A 24718-nucleotide genomic window follows, 5' to 3' on the forward strand; every position below is an offset into this window, starting at 1 on the left:
ATTCAACTATTCTTAGTTATCATCTAAGCTCAATCATATGACTATTTACGAGGAAAATTTCGCATAGAAAAAATGAAATAAAATTTCATATACATGTATATATAATTGAAACTGTAAGAGTTATCATTATGATATTATGAAATACATGTATTCACAACATATGTAGAATTAATTAAAGATATATATCATAAAAGTTAGCACTTCACTTTCTAATATTTTAATGTGAATTTTATAGTTGAATTTGTTCATTTAAATTCATATGCATTTTATAGCTTCATATCAAACAATAGTGAACGATTTGTAAATTTTTTAGATATTGATATCTGCAGTGAAAACTACCAACTAGGGTCGTCCAACAACATTGATAAAATTTTGAAGAACGCATACAAAAACTTGGATAAATACTTAGTTGTAGCATCTTGCGCAGTTGTATTCCTTCTATATATATTACTCAGTACCACTCGGCTCACCTCGGAATATTCGTACCTCATACTAACCTTGGCTGTATGACGTAAAGCGCCATTGAGCGGGAGTACTTTTAAAAACTGTTCATGTAAACAAAAGTGGCATACATGTACTACAATGTATTTCAAACCAGTACAGCGTTTTATCGTATCCGTAAGCTTTTTGAATATTCCGTAAGTGTATTTAAAAGGTGTAATTTAAATATTATATCTATCAATTCACAATATATGTATACATGTTTTAAAATGACGTATAGTACATGTTTCACACCTCGAACAAAAGATCTTTGCGTGTATCAAATAACTTGGTACACCCCAAATCCAAGCTTAGTGGATGGGTAACTGTGCCATTGTATTTATAATTATTCAACCAATAATTATATCAATGATTGGTAACAATTAAGGAAGGGCGTTGCGTTTTCTGAATACGGTGTTTCAGTTAGGGAGTTACCAGAATGGGTATCTCTCTCTCTCTCTCTCTCTCTCTCTCTCTCTCTCTCTCTCTCTCTCTCATTACCATCAAGTCAGTTAAGGTGCTTGAATCTATCATAGAGATGGGACATACGGTACATACAAACTATGGCGATCCTGAAGTCAGCATAGCATAGCAAACCGATCATTGTATGTTGAAAATGACACTTCTAATCGTGTCAGTGAACACATACTGACGTATAGCGTGAACACATACTGACGTATAGCGTGAACACATACTGACGTATAACGTGAACACATACTGACGTATAGCGTGAACACATACTGACGTATAACGTGAACACATACTGACGTATAACGTGAACACATACTGACGTATAGCGTGAACACATACTGACGTATAGCGTGAACACACACTGACATATAAAATGACACTTCTAATCGTGACAGTGAACACATACTGACGTATAACGTGAACATATACTGACGTATAACGTGAACACATACTGACGTATAGCGTGAACACATACTGACGTATAGCGTGAACACATACTGACGTATAGCAAAGCCGTTGTTTTTGTGTGGCTTTTTACAGTTGTAAGGCACAACGACACTTTGGGATCATTTCTGTTTTTACGTATTAATTTTATTCCATTTACATCACGTATTCCTACTTTACACAATGTAACACATCAGCTGGATTTCAAACTTACTTTTTCATTAGTTTCATTATAAATGAGATACCTCCGATATCACAGTTTTCCAAGCGGTTAGAATGTACCGTTTACCTAGAGCAAAGCTCGTTGCAAAGCAACGAGAGGTATTCCGTCGGAGCTGTGTGACATAAAAACCTTGAACTTGACCATATGTCCTTGGGTCAGGTCCTAATGCAGCCTCAGTTAACATGAAAATCTGTTGTAAGTATGAAATCTAAATGTTTCTTCATTACTTGATATGGCCAGGACAGGGTTTGTATTTTCTAAAAAGTGAACTTGACAATGATGGGTATAGGTAATTGTAAGCTGATAAGCAGATCGCATGCCCTGGAATTTTGACATCCTGTATGCGACGCGTTGAACATATACACACAGGGTCTTCTCCCCTGTGTGTTGTAAAAGAACACGTGCAGCACGGACCCTACAGGTGTACATGTAAACGAAGTTCGATTGAAATGGGAAACCAAAAATCTTTCTTTTAGCATAATATAAAATTTACATTTTTTTTTTATTCCTAAAACATACAAAATAATATTTTGTTATTAATAAATTTTTGAACCAATTCTCGAAGTCTACACAGATGCCATTAAAACAGACAGAACATATTAATCTTACACTCATATACGGTCATTAGTAGATCTATTTGTATTATTTTTCAGCGTAAAAATTATTAGGACACATCTCCTAATCCAAGATACATTATCATTGTGTGTAGCATAAAAATACTATTAAGAAACAAAATTAAATGCTGGGTTTTTTTTTAGAATAAAAAAAAAATGGAGATGCATTAGATATGCTAAATCCTAAGTATATCTGGTTTTAGTAGGGACCAATATAGGTGCATGATCTTTAATTTTTATTTCTTCTTAAATGATTTATTTAAAGGGACTGGTTCATGATTTTTGATAAAAATATTTTTCATTTTTGTTGTTAGGCATTAAAAATATAACTCATTTAATGTTGACAGCCAAAATTTTGACCTTTTGAATACAAGAATAAAAGCAATATTTTAGCCTTAAATCTGTGTTATGTAAACAAAAACTCGAGTCTTTTTATGTAAACAAACAAACAAATGAAATGTTGATTTTGTAATGTAAAGCATCTTAATTTTGCATAGTCACAAATTTTAACTTTTAGATGACACATTTCACCCCCAAAATGCTTGAAATGTGAAAGATAATAAACTTAGATCAATATCCATTTCTTTTGAAAATGTAAACAAAAACATACCCCAATCTCTGTTTACAAAACAAATAATTATAACTTTCTAAAATGAGCTTCTGTGATAATGTATAACCACGATTTCTATGTGAAATCTTTTAAACACATTAGACAGTAGATTTTGATCATTAAAAGTGAAATAGAGAATTTTGGAGAAAATCGTGAATCAGTCCCTTTAATATACCGGTATGTAATGCGAGATAGCTGTCCATTTAAGCAAGCATCATTCCTGTTATTAGGTATTAATTTTATTCCATTTACATCACGTATTCCTACTTTTCACAATGTAACACATCATCTGGATTTCAAACTTACCTTTTCATTAGTTTCATTATAAATGAGATACCTCCGATATCACAGTTTTCCGAGCGGTTAGAATATACCGTTTAATTAAACCCAGGCAACAGTGTTCTAAAAATAGAAAACCGGGTGTTTACAGATAGTACCAAGGTGTCCAATCATTAGAGATGTTTAAACGAGCCATTAAATAAAATTTTAGTGTAATGAGCTACCTTAATATTTATAATTTGAATTAAGATCATTTTAATTGATTATTGCAACCGTGTATATATGTACTTGTAACAATGGTACTATACTAATTCATTCGGAAGACAAAAATGCTTCAGTTGCTTAATTAATCTGACGACAAAATGAATCAATATACTATAATAAATAACTGAAATACGCTTTCAGGCTCGTGCATTTTTACTGATATTCATTATCACAAACTCAATAGTAATAATAATTCTAGATAAAGATAATGTTTTGATTTTGATATAATGCCTTTTATTGTTGTCATATGGGAGTATATGCACTCGTAGAAATGCGTTAAAAACAGTTGAAGTCCATTTTAATTTCATTTTATACGAAATATATTTGTAGGTGTTTAAACCAACGTATATTCCAACGAGAATGGATGACGAAAAAATGATAAGATATTGCAAAATTAGCATTGAAATAAGGCAGGTTCTGACATTAACTCTACGAGATCTACTTAGTAAAAAGATTCCCCCTAAAGACATTTTCCAAAGGGTTGGTAATGGAACCAAAAAACAAAAGGAAAACGTTAAGAATCAGATGGAATTGATAGAAGCCGCAGCGAATGAGGAGGACTATAGTTCACTAGATATATCGCTTCTTTATTCTCTGCTGAGGAATTTCACAGACGTCTCAGAACCCACTGACGGATGGAGAAATGAACCAAAGGATGGTTTTATAAGACTTGGAGACGACATTGAGAGAATTCGACATATGCGCAACAATTGTGTTCATGGTCCGTTTTTGAATCAGGTATCTCCGGACAAATTTGAGGAAATCACAACAAATATGATTGGGATCTGTGATCGAATGACGAAACATATCGGGGGCGAATTAATCTATTCCCACTGTCTGCATGACATTCTTAGGAGAGACTTAAGTTAAGTTTTAACGACAAGCTAAAAACTCAGACGAAAAGAACTGTGGAACATCTGCGACAGGACCAACTACAAGGTTTACAAGTTCTCCCTAATGTCATAGATTGTATACTAGTATATCTTAACACATATCAATGTTACGTAACCATCATTCCTTACATTTCTATATTTATCCCATTCCTTTATCAATTTCGCAAAGAAAAAATATATTTTTACCTTTCTTTCAGAAATAATTTTTAGGAAGAGAAAAATGCCGGAGATAGTACATCGACAATCCTCTCCAAAAAGGTAGATTTTTTTTGTTTACGCAAACTATGGGTATTGCCAGCAAAAACTATATTGCGATAGATTGCAATATTTAATTCAAATATTGCGATGTATTGCAATTTACATGTATTATTTTTTTGAAATTCCATATAAATATCAAGATTTTTAAAGCAATTGTTGAATAAAACCTTACCTCTTGAAATAATTTTAATGAGTTCTTGCTCAGTAAAACCAAAACCAAAAACAACAAAAAGCAAAATTAATTAACAAAACAATAATATACTGGGTATTTTTTTACAACTGCGTATTGGGCGTCCATAGTTAAACAGGAAAGTTTATAGTTTAAATGTTAAAAACGCTAACAGCTAATTCCGGATTATTGCAAGAAAAAAACATTATACATGTATATATATATATATATATATATATATATATATATATATATATATATATATAGTTTGTAAAAAAAAAGAATTCAGTATTTGATACAGTAAATACATCCAATAATGAAAGTCAAGAAACACAAAACTCGAATAACATTTCACTGTTAGCGCTTTCGGCTTTAATGCCTCTTCAGACAGTTATAATATAAATATCTGAAGAGGCATTAAAGCCGAAAGCGCTAACACACAGCGGGGTTAAGGTGTCCCGAGTAAAATAACAAGCAATAACAGCATATTCATATAAAAGTAAAATTCTTTCAAGCGTCGCATATTTTTAGTAAAAATCGTTTGTCAAGACATTAACAAACATCGTATCACGTAGGGAAATCCTTTGCTTACCTATTACGTCATCATACAAGTGCATGACGTAGAGCTATTTTTATCCGCTAGACTTTTAGTTGTTTATCACCTCGTTCCAGGTGAAAGATGCACTCAAATCATTTGCAGCTTGGGCTTGATATGTCGACATTAATATGGTAAATTTAAAGAGTGATACGGATCGGTACAATATCCTCTCAAATATAGCAATTTCCATAATCTTAACTCAAATGTTGGGCATTTTCCACATTCACATCCAAATCGTATCTAAACGAGGCAAAATATTGTACCTTCCGTATCAAAATCCTAAATCTGCAACTAGTTACCTTTCTGAATATGCCTAGGTCGAAATAAAATATCGTCATCTTTCACCTGTAACGAGTCGATATGTACATGCGTTGGTTTTCTTTATTCTAAATGACTATACACATCGGGGGCGATATCAAGGTCACAAAGTGATGTAAAGATTACTTTACAGTCTTTCGTTCACATATTATATATAAATATATGAGACTTATATATTATTGAAGAAATTTAGGGGGGGGGGGGTCATCTGACAAACTTATTAAAACACACAGCTTGAACACTAGATAACGGCAATAAATAGCGAGAAAATATTATGACATTTTCCCCGCGATACAACTATAGACCTGTACGTCGTGACGTACTTTTATATTGTGACGTCATATAGTATGAAGTGCACCGAGGTACATTTTATGATTATTTTAACTTTACTCGGGACACCTTAACCCTGCTGCGTAGTGAAATGTTATTTGAGTTTTGTGTTTCTTGACTTTTATTATTGAACATATATATATATAAAAGCACTAAAGTTCCAACAACACCCGATACCTCAAAGTGTCGGATCCGCAACATGGATACAAGGTCAAATACAAAAAAATTATACAAAGCACTAAAATGACCAACGACACGAACAACGAGATTGACAATCTCGTTGTTCGTGTCGTTAGTGCTTTGTATATATATATATATATATATATATAATGAGAAATGTATTTAGAATTATGAACTCATTCAAGTTTTAATATAGGGTTTTAAACTTTTTCACTTTTGAATTTTAACTTATTTTAAAGCTTCACGAAAATACTTTCCCTCTTATACACGTTGTACGTATTTGGTTCCCCATTTAGCAATCTATATCGGTTTCCAAACTCCGCATTCTCTACTCAGAGTTATGTGCACTCCTCTTATGTGAAGCTTGCGTAACGCGCCCTCTGGTGAGAGAATGCAAGCTCCGGTCAGCTCAGTATATTCCGTTACGCTACAACTCCAGTACCGTAGAGGAAAGTAGTCCCGGAGAGTTGACACTGTACGGAGTTTGATCGGTTTCCCGTATTAAAGACCGAGGTAATCAACGTTATTTTGCAAATTAAACAACAAACTAAGCTACTGAACGAGGGAATGTTTTTGTTCTGTGTGTTTTATACAGGTAAATGAGGTTACGATATACCGGTATTCAAGTTTCATGTCGCGATACAAATTAACATAATTTCATTCATCTTAGATTGAGAATCTTCCCCCAGAAACAGACGTGTATCTGCACCAGAGTAAGTTTATCACACTTTCATAACATTTATCAAACTTACAAGACTGATACATAGTATATACAAATCCCACTGCTGCTATTATACCTTTAATGAAAAAGAACATGACCTATCTTGTTACGGGTGAAAGTCAATGAAAACGGGAAAAAATATATACATGTACAAAATGTCAGCAAGGGTTTCATTCATAAAGATGAACGACTAAGGGCACTAAAAGCAAATTCTGAAAATTCGTCTTGACACCATCAACATGTAAAGCTGACCTAATTCTTGTATTTTTTTTATTGGTAATTTGTCTGTTTTCACTCATAAAGATACATTACTAGTTTTAAGTAAAGTACCTAGACCTACTTGTCGTCCAGGGTCGTAACAGTGAGGGTTCTTTGTCGTGTCAACACCTGCTGCGACACGGGACCTCCGTTTTCAAGGTCATATCCGGAAGATCTGTGATTATCACTTCTAAATGCCGAGCGTTTGGCGAAGGAGCAATCACTACCTATGTTTAACGTCTAGGTTTGATACAGCCATAACACGAGTTTGTCTCGAACTCGTAACCTTTCGGTTACAAGGCAAACTCTCTACCTCTGAGCTATCGCGACAGGTGGCTTACAAATCTGTAAACTAGATTTATGCTTATCATTTCATGTTCAATATGAAGGTTATCTAACACGAAGAGTTTTGTTAGTATTGGTTTTCATGACTGAAAAGGAAAGGCCACAAACATTGAAACAGACATATTCCAAACTTTGTGTTCTCTGTTCAATATAGCACCTGCATGATTATAAAACAACATCCCATGCAGCTACTCTTGTAAAAATAAGTATATTTCATGTCTTGCTGCTACCATTCACCAACGATATGACACTACTCTGAAGAATGTATTGATCGATTTGAATTTTGAGAAAAAAAGACAAGAACAAATTCAATACTTCATCAAAAATACAAAATGAATATGAAATATAGGGGTTTGTCATGAAATTTTACGATGTTTTCCAGCTATGCAGATGTGAGGGCAGCAGTACTGCGTCAGTTAAAACAAACCTGTTCTAGAAGAAATCTACAGAAACCAAAGTCCATCTTAGTGATTGGACCAGCAGGAGTAGGAAAGTCGTCTTTTATCAACTCCTCTACCACGGCCATGACAGGAAAATATTGCCCGTATGCTAAATCTGGATGTGGCGAGAATGTTACCGCAGAAAATAACGTGTAAGGGATTGTTTCTTATTACATGTACATCTTGAGGACGAGGAATATTCAATATAAACATGTAATGTAACATAGTTATACATGTATGTAACATAGTTATACATGTATATGCAAATATTCATCACTTTGGAGATTTTGGCCGACACCTTCTGCAGGTCTCAAAAGTTTCAGTGCTTATCTAAACCCAATCTACAGTTCTTATTTTAGAAAGTTCAAAGTGTATTTTACAAACAATAATCTTTATATAGATTGGATATTGTAACAAATTTCTTTTAAGGGCTTCCTGTTTGCGATTTTTTTCATATGGCGGACATTCTCGTGGGGTATGGGTTAAAATAGGTCCCCAGTACCCCTTGTTTGTCTTCAGAGGCGACTAAATGGGGGTGGTCCTTCAGATGAGACCGCAAAAAAAAAAAAAACGAGTCCCCAAGTCACAGCAGGTGTGCCACGATAATGATCCCTCCTGCTCAAAGACCGTAAGCGCCGAACATGGACCTAAATTTGAAGCCCTTCACCGGTATTGGTGACGTCTCCATATGAATAAAAAATTCTCAAGAGGGACGTTAAACAGTATATAACCAATCAACAACCATGTGGCAGACAAGACAATTTCAAAAATGGATAATAGACATCTCAGAGTTTTGTGTGATATGATAAGCAAAAGGTATTAATACAAGAAAGATTGGTGTCAGTTTTCTGCGTAAATATGGGTGGCTAATGTCACTAACAAATTACGGGGGTTTTTTTCATTTAAATTTCAGTAAATAAGCGATTCCAATGGACAATTCCAAAAGACGTAGTGAAAACTTTTATGAGACATCAGCTCACAGTGTAAAAATCAAGCAAAAAGTCATTTTGTTGGCACGTGTGTTTCATTGTCGGTATTCAAAGATAAATGAATTAATTTATAGCAACAAAGTTTATTTCTTATAAAATATCAGTAAATGTCAATATTAATACATGTAGATAAAACGCTCTGTACATCTTTTTACCAGGATACGCTGTAGCAAATACGGACACAGTAAAACAAAAGACTTATTCTTGCCCACCTTTGTGGATATGATTGGTCTGGATAAAGTATTCTTAACAGACAATGATAAACCGGAAGAGTGGCTTGCAGATGAAATGTTAGAATCCCTTATTGATGGAAAATTTCCGGATAATACGGATCTCTGGAGTTACTCAAAGAGACGCATGGAAAATTACGTCCCTGTTGATGACAGCAATGTAGGAGTTTTTATTGATATCACCGTAATGGTGTGGGCACCGAAGTTTGGTAGTTCCCTCCATAAGAAAGTTATTAAATGTATAAATCGGCAAAGGAATGTCAAGGGACAGGGTCAGTATGACAATCTTACTCCATTATCCTATAAACTAAAATATTAATAATAGCGACTGAAGGTGGATTTTAAAAGTGACGATGTAGGACGAGATTATCACTTCACTACTACAGGGTATATTTCACTAAAAGTGTATTTAGATCCATTACAGAAAAGTGTATTTAGATCCATTACAGAAAAGTGTATTTAGATCCACTACAGATTTATAACTGTAGAGAGATTAGACTAGCACTATTTGAATTGTTTTAAATAAAAAAAATGTTGTACAATATATGATTTAAGAACACGTGAAGTTTATTTCAAAGCAAATCTATAAACTAAATGACATATATAACATCTATGATATATGATTTTTTATTGGATACAGCGTTTATAGACATCCAAACACTGGTAATGACATAAACATCCCACTCTCTGTATTGTGTTGGGCGACAAAAAACCCACTATACATGATGATTGTTGTTTGATTGCAGACATTCCTGTGTTTGTCGTTTTGAGCAAAATGGACGAATGTGATCTTGAAGCGGAGGATTTGAAGAACACAAAGAAATACATATGTGAACAGCTGAAAATTGAAAACAGTCACATTCTGGAATGTGTGAATTATATTGATAATCAAGGTTGGAATAATGATTTCCATTCAGAGATACCCATTTTGCAATTCTTGAACAAGGCAAGTTGTTATTTTCCTCCATATCAAAGTATTAAAGCTTCTCAATATGATAAATGAGGTGAATTGGATTTATAATACATGTATCGTGCTTTGTTGCTTATTATGTGTAGTGAATTGAATTGCATAAGATGCTTTTTGGTTATCCCACCTCTGGTGTGTCCAGAGGTCCGTGTTTGCCCAACTATCTATTTTGTATTGCTTGTAGGAGTTATGAGATTGATCACTCTTCGTTATCTTCACCTTGCATATGTAATGTATTCAATTTTCATCTAACATTCTATGCCTGGTGTAAAACAACATAGTATATATTGTAGATCTGTAACAAATGCTACGAGAGGAAAAGCTACAACATGATTGAATTCGAATATCGTCCGCAAACTTCGAGTGACATAGTGATTCCGATGACAATCTCACGTGACCTGAATTTGAATGTTCACGAGGTGGCTAACCATGGCAGACCCGGATTTTTTCCAGATGAAGGTGACCGACAACACACAATGACTGACTTAACGTCTGAAACGGAATTACCATCTTCTTCAGGTTTAAGACTTCGAACTCAATACACAGGGAGTGGTGAAGTACTGATCGTCAACTCGTCTGATGATCATCGAGGAAATAAGCTCTTTAATGTGACGAAGAATGCAGCCGATTTAAGCTCCAAATCTGGGAATATTCACAATCCTCATGTTAAAGGCCGGGGTTATAAAAATCCCCAAACGAAGAGAGGATTCAATTACCCGACAGTGATATCACCAACCTCGGTAAAACAACAGGCAATAGTACCAGCAATTGATAGTTCGAAAAACAGGGTTCAATCCACCTCTCCTGAAGATACAGCCAGCTCAACGCAAGCCTCACCACTGTGTATCCGTGTGTGTATGTTTGTGTGTGTTGTTTTAATTCTCTCCATTTTATTTCTGTCTGTGTTGTTTCAACGGTTCTGAAACGAGCGATCGCAGTACCAACATACGAAAATGATGTTTGAAATTTATTAACATGGAATACTCGTATTAGCTGATAAATGTATGGTGTTGTTTTGAATTCATTGCAAAGGTAACACTTCGAGCATGTCGTTATTCTATGTCGTTTTATTAAAGAGAAGATGTGAAAATCAACCAACCCTCTTGTGTGCAGATTTGACAGCTCAATGGGTTTATCGCGACTTATGGATGGTGTGCACTGCTTGTAACTTTTTATTGAAATTACATGAGGCATGAACTGTGGCGCTTTACGCCAGCATACTTGATGAAGCACGATGCTGATTATACACTCACGTATTTTTAAAACTGAAGTTTGTTGTTTTTATATTTACATTTTATTTTCATTTCAGTCGGAATTCCCAGACGTTGAAATAGTCGTACTGTATATTTATCAAGATTTATACTCAAATTGTTCGCATTATCAAACTACAATATCAGACTATCATTTCAGTTGATAAAGATATCAGAGGCAAAACACTGGAAATGTAAATATTAAAATATGAATCTTATCTTAGAAATAGTTTGATCTATCAATATGAAATTTGGTCCATGGTATTCAGTGTGCGAAACTAACTTTAAAGTCCTATAGACTTTCGGTTTTTCGGTCCATAGTCATTTTATTTCCTATAGACCACAACAAATTCCTATAGACCGAAATTTATCATGCAATATTCATTGTTATTTAAAAATAAATAATAGACACAAATTCAGTTTGGTAATTTGTTCATAGTTTAATTATGATATTATTCTTTTTCAATTTCATGCACGTCAAGCTTTTCAATTAGAATTTCGTTTTCTTTGTCATTTTGTTCCAGCTCAGTTTCACTGCCTGATTCTTAATTCATCTAAGTCACATTTACTACGTTTCATTTTCTCATGATTTTCTGCGACTTTAGCCTTGCTGGAACTTGTTGTACTGACCGCTTTCTGTTTGATTCAAGTGCGTGCACCTTCCACATATTTTTAAAACCGTTCAAAAAGGACATTCCGAATTTGCACGAAAATGGCGTACATTGAAGTAAATATCAAATTGACCCCCTGTTGAAAATGGAATAATCTGATTCGAATGATTTGTAATTACATTGTGGAACATTTTATTACAGCTAAGGGGTGAACAGAAACAGCAATGAGCATACTACATATAAACTGGTCCAACTTCTCATATATATGTTTAATAAGCGGCGGGGAACCAGGTTTTTACTCAGAATTCCTATAGACAAATCGGTCTATATCTATTTTGATCGTTATAGACCAACTCGATTTTCTATAGACATTGTCTATCGGTCCATGGTTAATTTCGCACACTGGGTATTATTAGGTCATCGTCACCACTGGATAAAAGTCAAAAGGCTTCTCTAGACCGTGAAATAGTGATTGAAAGTCATTAGAGGTCTACCAAGTACATGTAAGATTGCGAGCGATCACCTTGAACGAAGGTCAAATGACAAAGCGAGGGTTTCCAGTAAAAGAGATTAAGAATGTCTGTCCTGCATAACAAATTGTAACGCAGAAACATCAGCTCTCATACTACTTGGAGAAAGTGTGATTCTGGTCAAGAACATTTGGCAAATGTCACGCATCCATGTTAATTCCCAGGTGAGTGAGTCTAGGCCCTTGGACCTCTTGTCGTAATGTTGCCTGCAAGATTGGAAACCAAAAGAAATGGAGATTGATTTGGAAATTAGAGTAGCAGAAAAACGATATATAATCGAAATTGCTCTGATTGATCTACAGATTATTGTAACGAAAAACATCGAAAATGTATCATAATGCTGCTTTTCACCTGATCGATTGTTCTTTACCACGAGATGATTTTCTGTACATATGAATAATGCTAATTTCATCGGCAAATATATAATATTGAAAATAGCGTTGTATAGTAAAACGACAACAATACGCAGGCACGTAGAATTGGGGGGTGGGGGTGTTATTGACAATGATTGTATGCTTGATTGGCCTCGGTTTTTGCGGTCTCATCCGAAAAACTGCCCCATTTAGTCGCCTCTTACGACAAACAAGGGATAGTGAGGACCTATTTTAACCCGGATCATCACAAGACTTTTGACAATGACCATTAGTTGTTATTTTGTAATGCAAATAAAAATATTACTGGGTGCTTGTTCCGAACCCCACTCCCATATATTTTTAACGGTAGTAGTGAATGAGAACAATTTATGAATAAATATTCTGTAGCGAAGTATGTGCATTAATAGTTATAGCCCCCCCCCCCCCCCCCCCTCGTTTTATGAAAAAGAAGTTTGCAGACCAAGCGACATGTAATTTTAAGCACACCTGAGCTGAAAGCTCAAATGAGCTTTAATTATCAACTGTTGTCTGTCCCTCTGTCTGTAAACTGCACATTTTTTACTTCTTCACAGGGCAAATTTCAACAGACTTGATATAAGGCATCCTTGGGTAAAGGGTATTCAAGTTTGTCCAAATCAAGGGCCATGCCCCTTCGAAGGAGATAATCACAAAAATCCAAAAATAGAGTTGGGCATATAAAACTCTTCCTAAGAATTACTGGATCAGAAAAGCAAACATTTATATGACAACTTTCTGACAAATGCACGTGGATAGGGTAGGACCACAGTAGGGGGATCAAAGTTTTACATGCGAATATATAAGGAAAATCTTTAAATCTGGGCCAAGGTGACTCATGTGAGCGATGTGGCATATGGGCCTCTTGTTGTATATAGATTCTTTATGGCAAGACCTTATTTTGTGTGGCTTAACCTATTTGACCTTGGCCTGGTAGTTATATTTATATATAAAGCACAGATAATTTTCCGCCCCTACCCGGGGTTGAACTCACGACCTGCAGAACCAAGTCTCCTAGCAGCATGTAACCAGCGGGCTAGAGCGCTCGGCCATCTACACATCTAGGCAAGTAAAGACCTCGACAGAATTTCATTTCTAAACACGTTATGAAAGTGTTCAGTTTACATTCCTTTGAGAGAGAAAAATACAAGTAAAGCTTGACATTAGTAATATGCACTGTATTCAGAGTACACATATTTATTAGAGGATCCGTTAATCACAGTGTTTAATTTCATAATGGACAATCGTACACAATTTTCAAATACGATTTTCTGCCTGTACAAAATGTTGTAAACATCGAATTCATGTTTCTGATCAAACAGTTTCCCTTGTTATTACATAATTCCTTGACTTTGGGGATTACATTTCTTCCACATTTCCCGTCAACGGATTCAGGAGTGCAATGCCTAAAGTCGTTATGGCGACCATACAATGCCGATTGGATGTTAATGCGGCCTGATATGCATTACAAGGACATACACTGCTTGTCGCAGGCTACGACTGTGAAAGGCAGACGATCGAAAGAACGTCCTGGAGTCGCTGGGTGAAAGAAACCTGTAAATTAGAATTGAATCTAACTCATTAATTCAAAATTCATTAAAGTAAAGATTTATGTGATTAGGTTAGGGTCATTAATGGCATCATCGCAAACCACACCTATTGTCTTCGTTTACACTAAGTCACAGCCGTAGTTGTATGAAAAATAAAACGTTCACAATTCGTAAAATCTGACACGAATCAAAAATAGTTTATTGATGCGGAATTTGCAAGTAATGCCTCTGTTGTTAATTTAATATGACTTGCTTCTAGCAAAGTCACCCTTCTAAACAAGCGCTACACGTTTTACCTGTGGCACCCATTAAAATATCTAAATTTGTCATCATGACTGTGATTTATCAATGAATGATGGTGTCATTTCATAAATATTCGTGAAAATTGGGGGTTTTGCTGATCATACAGCCACGGGTTGAGGTAGGGTAGGTACTCCTTGAATTAGTAATCGTGACTAGCGACGATGCATCGATGTATGAAGATACTTTCTATGAAACTCTTATCGCAAGCTGTCCAATTCCATAGGTAAGAAACACTTCAATCAAAGAAGTAATGAATATTAAGATCTCTGCGATACAGTCTGATTAAAATAAGATTGTCTGCGATAATAACTTTTCATATTTTCTATTTCGTAAAATTGGTTTATATTTTATTTAACGCCCCATTCGAGAAATTTTTGCTCATATAGAGATTTCACCAGCTGTAGGTGAAGTGTCACCAATTTAGACCTACATACATGTATGTCGCTCAGGGCCGTACCATGGGGGGTTCTTTATCGTGCCAACGCCTTCCGTGACACGGGTCCTCCCATCCGTAGGCCATATCCGAAAGACCCGTGCCTTTCACTTTATCTTCATTGTGCTTGGCAAAAGAGCAGGCGCTGCTTACGGTAAACGCCCTAGGTTTGACGCAACGCCGGGATTGAGAATTGAACCCGAACGGTGGGAAACAAGCGCCCTAACCACTAAGCCTCCGTGGCAGTTATTTTTTTATGTTTACACTATTACTGCTTTATTTATCGCAATGATTATCAGACCTTGTATTTAAAACATCTCCTGAAGAAGCACAATAGCAGTTTATGGAGGGTGAAGATAACGAACAGTGATCAATCTCATAACTCCTACAAGCAATACAAAATAGAGTTTGACAAGCACGGATCAGGTGGAATCAGGTGTCTAGGAGGAGTAAGCATCCCCTGTTGACCGGTCACACCGATCGTGAGCTTTATATTTTGATCAGACAGAGTGATCCGAAGTCAAAATCAGTGTGTAAAGAACAGCCAACAATCGGTGTGAAACACGCCAGACAGCGTCTAACCGAAAGATAGGATGTATAGGCAAACTAGAGCATTATAACAACCATAGACTTTGTGAAATGTTGACTTTAAACGAGACTGTTTTAAAAAAAACCATGACATCAACGTGTTTGTTAGTAACCTGCCTTGGTTTGAAAACTTATCATATGCAGAACAAGCTCTTACGTATTGAATCAGTTGAGAGATATGCAAGTGATAATGGAATATTGCTACACAAATATGGGGAAGTTGACGATGGAGAAGCTGAAATCATCCCGTTTATGCAAAATTCTCAAATGGAAGTTAAGCAAGAAACGAACAAACAACTGTTCAACAAAGCATGTTAATCCTTCAAAAGAAGAGCTTCTTTGAGTATGCAACAAACAAAACGATGAGAAAATTTACTCACCCCATACTAATGGTCGGAATAAGAAAAAAATAGGTAAGGATATATCCCCACATGTTTGATTGGATGATCGAATGTGCGCAAGATAAAATGAAGGGTACACCGTTAGGAGATTATCGAAGCAATGAATTATGATAACATGCACAATGTCGAACAAGCAATTTCAAATTGAGATAGGTTGACATGCGATTTAATTTACTTTCTCGTGGTTCATGCATTAAATTGAATTTCCTTTTTCCCCGCAAACGAAATCTGATGAATTTAAAAAAAGTAGACAATATTCTAATCATTTGACATGGAGAAAACAACTACCAATAAAGATAAGGTATAGAGTGAGGTACCGGGGATATTTATACTCATAGAAATTGAAGTGATGAATTATTATCATAGACATAAACCGGAAAAGGGGATCACAAAAAGGGCACCTTGTATACACAAACAATCTCAGTATTCACGTGAAATTCATTCTTTCTTGAAAAGATTTTGTTTTTAAGTCTAATTATTATACATCGTTGACTTTGGATTGCCTTTAGATCACTGCAAAAAAGTACCACTGTCATGATCGTGTGCAGGATTGGACAAAACAAGATGGCAGACGGCAGTTCCAAACAAAGGTAGGCTCTTAAAACTCTTCATTTTACCGACTTATTAGACGACGAATTTATGAATTTAAAACACTGCCTGGCCAGGGAGGCATCATTAAGTTGATTGGTTCTTGGAATTCTTACTCATGTACACGTACAACTCTAAATTCATTGATCGAAGTTGACGATGTTGCCTCGATAGAATTCGAAGCGGGCGAAGATGTTTCTAATCATGTTTTCATGCATTTTAAGAAAGATACTTTCGGTAAAATAGACTCTGCACATATCTTTTGATGAAAACTTGAACCAGTGTATACGATTTGTCCCTTAAATTGCCTTGGTTAGATAGATATCTCGACTTGAACATTTGCTAATGTGCAGGATTGGACTCTGGTCGTTTCCACGATAAACGTGCCGGATTGGACCCTTTCTTAAATACTGTACATGCATTTTTTTTTCTTACAGATCCAGTCAGGAGCGGACTTCCTTAAGCTTAAAAGTTGCAAGTGAATGAAGTGTGTTCTATTTTATGCCTCCTACTAAAACCATGGTTTTGACAAACCTAGAAGAGCACGTGGAGCAAGGAACTATCAGTAAGCCGGAAGAGCCAGCTCGAAAATCTTTAAGTGTTTGAGAATTTCACCGCGCACATGAATCTAAAGTTCTGCCAGACGTTAGAATGAGCCTTGTTCTCGAAGATCAACATGTTGAAAAGTCTTCATTTTGCAGAAGCAAATACATTTATATTGTATATACACATGTAGACCATGTTCGATTCCCAACCACTTAACATTTGTGATATCTGCATGGAATTATTAAAACTGAGCATGGTTTGACGTATAATAATCTCTTTAGGCACGATGGTTTACATTTCACAAAGCTGTTCAATGACAATAAAGACAATAAGATGTTGAGGTGTTCATGTTTTCAATACTTAATCATCTGTCCACATACACTTGTGCCTTTCATATGTATGCTTCTGCTGGAACCAGTTTTGATTGTTAAAACGGGATTTATTATCTTTTGAAAAATTTCCATATCATTTTAATTCTAATAATCTTGAGTGCATATGTCGTGCAAGATATCGAGGCCAACTCACTTACAAGGATAATTACTTACGGTAAAAGTGTTTGTTGGAATGTAGTAAATATCAGCATTTTTATATTTAAAAACCTGTCGTTTCTTGTAATTACATTGAATTCAACCTTAGAGTGCATATACTGATGAAAGAAAATAAAAAGGATATTTTCTCAGAAATTCGCAATATCACTCCTGTAGCTGAAATATGAACCTAAATGAAAAGCAGTTTTGTCCATGATGTTTCTTCTTCAATATTTGCTGCTCAGATGAGAGGTTACTCTTCAACACAATTTTTTCACTAGTTGTTATCAGTTCTATACAAACACAATAACATTGAAATATATTTAATAACAAGTAAAAATTAAGAACACTTCTGGTTCAATGAAATAACAAATCAACATGTGTAAAATGCAATGTAAAAGATTAGGAGTATCTCAGTAAAACAAAGCATAATACCGTAAAAATAATCGTTTCATAATGTACATAAACGGATATATAAAACGGCTGCCATGGTATATGTATGCACTTCGTGTATTCAGAAAACAATGTAATTTTTTTTACTTCATGTTTCTTTTATAATCTGCAAAAGCGTGTGTTGCACTCGTCACAAACGAAGACAATTTCTCTGATTGATGTTTCCTTTTTACATGCCTACGCAATTCAGAATTGGTCTTGAATTCCTCACCACAAATTTCGCACATTCGAAGTGTACCCATCTCATGGAATGAAGTTCTTGAGCTTGATACCTGAAACAAAGGAGAAAATCTACATAACAGAATTTGGAATTAGGGAATATGTAAGCGGGTTAATTGAATTCAGGAAACGTCGAATTTATATTGTTACAGAGGATTATAAAATGATGATAATTTCTCACGTGTTTTATAGGTCAAAATGACCTTATATATCCTGGATACGAACAAAGCAAAGATTGGCGATTCATGTATAGATCTGCTATATTGGTTCAATTTGAAGGAGATAGCGAATGGATATTTTTACAGTAGCAATTGTCGTCGTTGGGAACTTAAACGGCGATGTAATTTGATAACAGTAAAAAAAAAATTCAAAATACACTATGGTCATGTTGGAAATGTCTGAGAATCTAATAAGCTACATTAATCAAACTAAAATATGATAGAGTGAAGTCGAGATTCGAAAATATAAAGGATTTTGAAAATAAAGATAAAAAGAGGGTCCAATCCTAAACCAAAATTGAGGTCCAATCCGGCACGTTTATCGTGGAAACGACCAGAGTCCAATCCTGCACATTAGCAAATGTTCAAGTCGAGATATCTATCTAACCAAGGCAATTTAAGGGACAAATCGTATACACTGGTTCAAGTTTTCATCAAAAGATATGTGCAGAGTCTATTTTACCGAAAGTATCTTTCTTAAAATGCATGAAAACATGATTAGAAACATCTTCGCCCGCTTCGAATTCTATCGAGGCAACATCGTCAACTTCGATCAATGAATTTAGAGTTGTACGTGTACATGAGTAAGAATTCCAAGAACCAATCAACTTAATGATGCCTCCCTGGCCAGGCAGTGTTTTAAATTCATAAATTCGTCGTCTAATAAGTCGGTAAAATGAAGAGTTTTAAGAGCCTACCTTTGTTTGGAACTGCCGTCTGCCATCTTGTTTTGTCCAATCCTGCACACGATCATGACAGTGAGTACCGTACCTATATTTTACATCAAAATAGATGGTAGAGCGATCGCCTTTGTAACCGGAAGGTCGTGAGTTCGAGCCCCACCCTCGTCAAACCTATGATATGTAAATATACGTAGCGATTGATCTTTCGACATACGCTCAGCAATGAGAATCACGAGTCATGACCTTAAAAGAGATGACCTGTGTCGCGACAGGTGTTCGCACGCTAAAGACCCCTACCCTCACTGCTACAGGCCTCAGCGCTAAGTATAGGTCTAAGTTTGTGATACTTCACCTACAGCTGATGATGTCTTAATATGAGCGAAAAATTCTCGACAATCACTGAGAATTACTGTTCTCGACAGTTTCCGTAAAGTCATGTGGTAAAACAAAATATTTGCTCTCGGATCTTTACGCAACATCACCGAGAAAAACACTGTCCTAGTAAAGTCATGTGGTAAAATTTATACTGTCAAGTTTTATGCCTATACACTTTCAAAAATGATGAATGACGTGTGATTTCATTAGATGTGGTTTTGTTTCCTAGATAAAGTGTTCACTTGGCCTACAACTGATTTCCCAAACAATAGAGTGGGGTGTTAAAATACAAGAAGTTTACTTTGTCAAGCCCGATTTTCTTAAATTGTGATATTGTCTCTTAAATATCCTATCAAGTTTAACAGTATTTATTTCTACTTAATAGTTCCAACCAATAAAGGTAGGGAGAGATACTTGTTATAATGGAGAATGGACACCGTATCACGGAGTATGTACTGTAATAAAAGTACTAACACCGGGTGAAAACCGCGAAATATTTCAGCGATAAAAATGTTCCTAAACTATAGAGAAATTAGCCTGCAATGCCCAGGACACTATTAAACGGTAACTTTTCATGAAATGATAGGATCCGTGCCGAAGCGTTACAAAAACGAGTTAACTTTATTACATTTCAATTTGTGAGTAATGATAATCGATGTAATGTATAAATGTTAACAATCTTCACAGTTTGACTCTAATAGATAAGTGCCGGTAATGCTTCAGTTTCCATTTTAATATGAAAATATAAACATTATCAGCATAGAACAACGGAAATATAACTTAACCTTTATCATATAGTAAAGGGGTTATTGATCACATTTTGGTGAGCATGGACAGTCGTTGGGTGTGACAAGTTAGCGAAATTTTTAAAATCAAACTCGGCCAACATTCACTAAATTCATATAATCACTAAACAGAGAAATCTATAGATAAAGAACAGGAATTGCCGAAACATCAGGGGAGCAAAATTGAAGTGTGTATATCTTTAAAACAGAAAAGTGCTAATGATATTCTAATTAGTTTTTATACTACTCGAATTAAGAAATAAATACATTAATGTATATTAATTAGGGTTATCACCACGAATGTATAGATACAACTATATTTCAATTTACATTGCATTTCTGCAGTGCTAAATCATAGACATTGTATGTCAAATTCGGTCAATGCTTCCTAATGATATGTATTATGTTTTAACTAAATTAAAATCTAAATCCTGTTTTCTTGCTATATAATTTCTATTTATGCTAAGAGTTAAGAGCTAAGAGTCCAAGGGTCCGTGTTTGTCCAACTATCTATTTTGTATTGCTTATAGGAGTTATGAGATTGATCACGGTTCGTTATCTTCACCTTGCACAAATAAATGTCTGGTTGTGCTTTATAAACAAACAAGGACAAATATTGACCATGCTGCACATTTCCTGGTTACAGGTAAGGAACATGCAGCCCATGATTACAATTATATATTATCATATATTTAAAAAAGGTATCAATGCAATTTTAGAAAAAAGATTGTCTTTAATGTAATAGGGTACAGCGAAGTGTGTACGTCCGTTGAAAGTTTTCTGTTTCTATTTTCATTTCTTTCGCATATATCAAGCTGAAACTTGTTATGTAACCTATTTGCGGGTCACTCTAAATCATGTTGCGTTTTTTTTAAAAATCTATTTCGAGTCCTTTTTTTAACCTCTTTTGTAGGAGTTTTGCCCCCTTATTTGAAATTTTAAATTGTTGTATGGAGGGTGCATGATTTGTCCCTCTAATCCTATCACAGTAATCAAGAAATGATCTTCAGGTACCTGTAAAATGCGAAACGAAACGAAATCTACCGAAACGAAATTACATTTTTAAGCAATTACATTTAATTTTTACAAAAATTCCTTAAATGGCGCAAATCCATCCATTATATTGATGGAATGAAATGGGGACCGCAACGTGTTTTGAAAGTGCGCCTCTTGTATTCAGAGAAAAATAACTCGCGCTGCATTGTCAAAAATGTATCCCATTACGGGTACCTGCAAAATGCGAAACGAAATCTACCGAAACGAAACGAAACATACTGACACGAAACAGATTGTATAACCGAACACTTTTGATGATAGTAATAGGGACTGTAAGTCTCGTTTCTCGTCACTTCCGGTGAAGCGTTTCCGGTGACAAACAAATCCGATTCAGTATTACGAGTACATAGCATTGGGCCAACTACAGGTCCGAAAAACCAACGCTTATGCGTAAATCAGAGAACGCTATGTACCACAACCATTTGTTGTATCACTGTTTAACAAGTTGAAGTACATTGTCAATGCAGTGGTTCAAGTGTCGATGGAGAACAAGTTGTATAAAGTAACCAGGTAACTGCAAGTATACGTTCATCTTCAACTTCATGAATGATTATTCGATAATTACGCAATTCATTTATACTTTTAATTCAACTTACTTCTTCTCTTTAATAGGCCTATTATTGTTGATAATTGACATACAAATGTACAATGTAACTCAAGTAGATAATTTTGTGATGTGGCTAAAATTGAGGAGGGGGGTGTTGTGGTTATATTATGACCTATTACTTCACTGGGGTTTTTATCATCATTATTTAAGCAATTTGCAGAAATTGGTATTATTAAGATCACTTGATTATCTATGGCTTGATGGTGCAGTTCTTTTCTAAAGATATCAGTTGGCAAACACCAGAGAAAGTAATTTCAGTGGTGGCTCCTTCTAATAATGTGGTAGAGGATTTGTAGAATGTATATCTTCTGTATAACTAACGACTGTTTACAGCCAGATAGAAGAAAATGTTAAGCATCAGAAAAGTCTTGAATTAATTTCTGAGCTCACCAATATGTTCTTTGCAATATTTCGCATTCGTGTGGTATATACTTGTGGTTCAAGTAATAGAAAAATGTTACCAACAGTCATATATAGTTGAAGTGAAGAATACTTTCTCTGAAGCACATTTAACAATAGATAAAGCGGTACATAGTGTAAAGACTTTTAAAATATATTTGATATGTTTATTGATTTTGTTTGTGATATATATGTACAAATAAATCGTGTACCTGTAAATTTGATATTGAATTCAGTAACTCAGAAAAGATAGAAATGCTTGAATTAAAAAATAGTTATTAGAGAAGTAATGTTTTGAGATAAAGGTAATTATGTTGACCCAGTTGCTGGAATGTTGTGCATTTTTTGATGCCCCTTTCACTTGCACCCTTTTTCCTCTAAGTCTTTAGGGTAGTATGCTGGTTATCAATGTTGATGTGCAACTTGTACACAAGTAACTCCGTGTAATATATTGTATATCTTACAGTATTACAATGGTCAATGAAACTTTAGGATGGGCATATCGAAATGGACATGTAACCATAAACAAACTTGTTTTTGTTGTGCCTAAGTCATATGTAGTGCAGATAGTTTCAGATAAATGTTGTGCCTAAGTTATATGTAGTGTAGATAGTTTCAGATAAATGGTGTGCCTAAGTTATATGTAGTGCAGACAGTTTCAGATAAATACCATGCCCCTAAGTTATATGTAGTGCAGACAGTTTCAGATAAATATCATGCCTAAGTTATATCATCGTCGGAAACCCACGGTTGATATTATTAAAAACTATCGTCCAATCAAAGTAATCGGTATAGTAACGAAACTCTTCTGTTTTTAAAGGTAGCATCAACTTAACTTTGCTATCACAAGAATTGTATACCGAAACTGGGCTGAAAGCGTCTTGTTGATTGGACAAATTCGCTCAGGGTATACGATGAGCGCCAAATCAAATTGCCTCATTAATTATTCATGAGAACGAGCGAATAGGAATGAATGGACCCACGGGTGATGGAGAAAGAAACGAAGCGTAATCAACCGTGGGTTTCCGACGATGAAGTTATATGTAGTCAGACAGTTTCAGATAAATGTTGTACCTAAGTTACGTGTAGTGCAATGCTTGTTATTGAGCTACAGTGTTCTAAACATGACCTTTTTGCACTTAAAATTAATTCAGTTAAACTTGATTTTTCTGTTAGTGTAAACACATAAGCAACACAAATCAATCATTACATAAAATAGATACATAATCATGTCCTCTAACACTACAGATGGAAAAAGAAATTAATACTAGTAAAGGAATTAAATAATGACCTTTTTGCACTTGATATACGAAAAACTCCATGATATCAAAATTGAGAGTTTAAAAGGGCATATTAGGAGTAATGTCAATTTCTAAAATTTTACATAATTTTCAAGGTCTGAGCTTCCAATTTAAAATGCAACTAAAGAATCAAATTTTTGAATTATTGGCGAAAATACTGAATTTTTATACAAAATTTCGAGTAAATTAAAACTTTTTAAAAAATGGATGTTCTGTTTGGAAAAATATATCAACCAAGTTAATAAATTACAACATTTGAACTAGTTCCAAGTCTACCTACCTGTATCATAAATTATAAAACTGCAATACACGTATAGGGGTATAAAAATAGACGACACATTGGATGAAACAGAAATTGTAATATCATGCAGAATTAGAACCTTTTGATTAGTGAATCCTTCCGCCACAAAATATAGTCCTTGTTAAACCCTTTCAAAATTTGAATTGACACAAAAATATTCAACTGGATAAGGTTCGGCAATAGATGTGTAATATATTTGCACCAATTGGATCAGTATTGAACCAGTGAATACTTAGTTGCAGCATACTGCGCAGTTGTGCTCAAAAGCTCAGGAGCTAACTTCCTTAAGCATGTCGATCCGATTTTCCTCTGTCACACACTGAAATATATTTAGAGACTTTTTATACACCGTGTGAAAAGTTACAAACGAACGAACAGGGCAAAAACTGCTAGAATCTGAGAATAATAATTGTTATGAAAACTTTAGAAGTAAGAACATCAGTATAAAATGTAAAAAAAAAAAAAAAAAAAAAAAAAAAAAAAAAAAAAAAATAGATGGTTTCGTGTTTAAGTGTTCAATAATC

At 34.9% G+C, this 24718-nt stretch overlaps 1 protein-coding gene and 1 long non-coding RNA gene across 2 annotated transcripts in view; both read left to right on the forward strand.

Annotated features, from left to right (window-relative positions):
- LOC125677887 (uncharacterized) overlaps nt 1-11082 on the forward strand; it is a 534764-nt gene extending 523682 nt beyond the window's left edge. The window contains exons 2-8 of the mRNA XM_056160492.1: nt 3716-4324; nt 4476-4536; nt 6802-6844; nt 7838-8047; nt 9043-9386; nt 9861-10060; nt 10375-11082. Coding sequence (XP_056016467.1) covers nt 7980-8047; nt 9043-9386; nt 9861-10060; nt 10375-11004 — 1242 coding nt within the window. The 5' untranslated portion in view covers nt 3716-4324; nt 4476-4536; nt 6802-6844; nt 7838-7979 and the 3' untranslated portion in view covers nt 11005-11082. The remainder of the gene's footprint in view (nt 1-3715; nt 4325-4475; nt 4537-6801; nt 6845-7837; nt 8048-9042; nt 9387-9860; nt 10061-10374) is intronic.
- Nucleotides 11083-16523: 5441 nt separating this feature from the next.
- LOC125678138 (uncharacterized) lies at nt 16524-17608 on the forward strand. Its single transcript, XR_008801922.1, has 2 exons — nt 16524-16726; nt 17162-17608. It is a non-coding gene; the product is annotated as an uncharacterized LOC125678138 (long non-coding RNA).
- Nucleotides 17609-24718: the final 7110 nt, after the last annotated feature.

Source organism: Ostrea edulis, chromosome 3 (assembly GCF_947568905.1).
Source record: "Ostrea edulis chromosome 3, xbOstEdul1.1, whole genome shotgun sequence".
Taxonomy (NCBI): domain Eukaryota; kingdom Metazoa; phylum Mollusca; class Bivalvia; order Ostreida; family Ostreidae; genus Ostrea; species Ostrea edulis.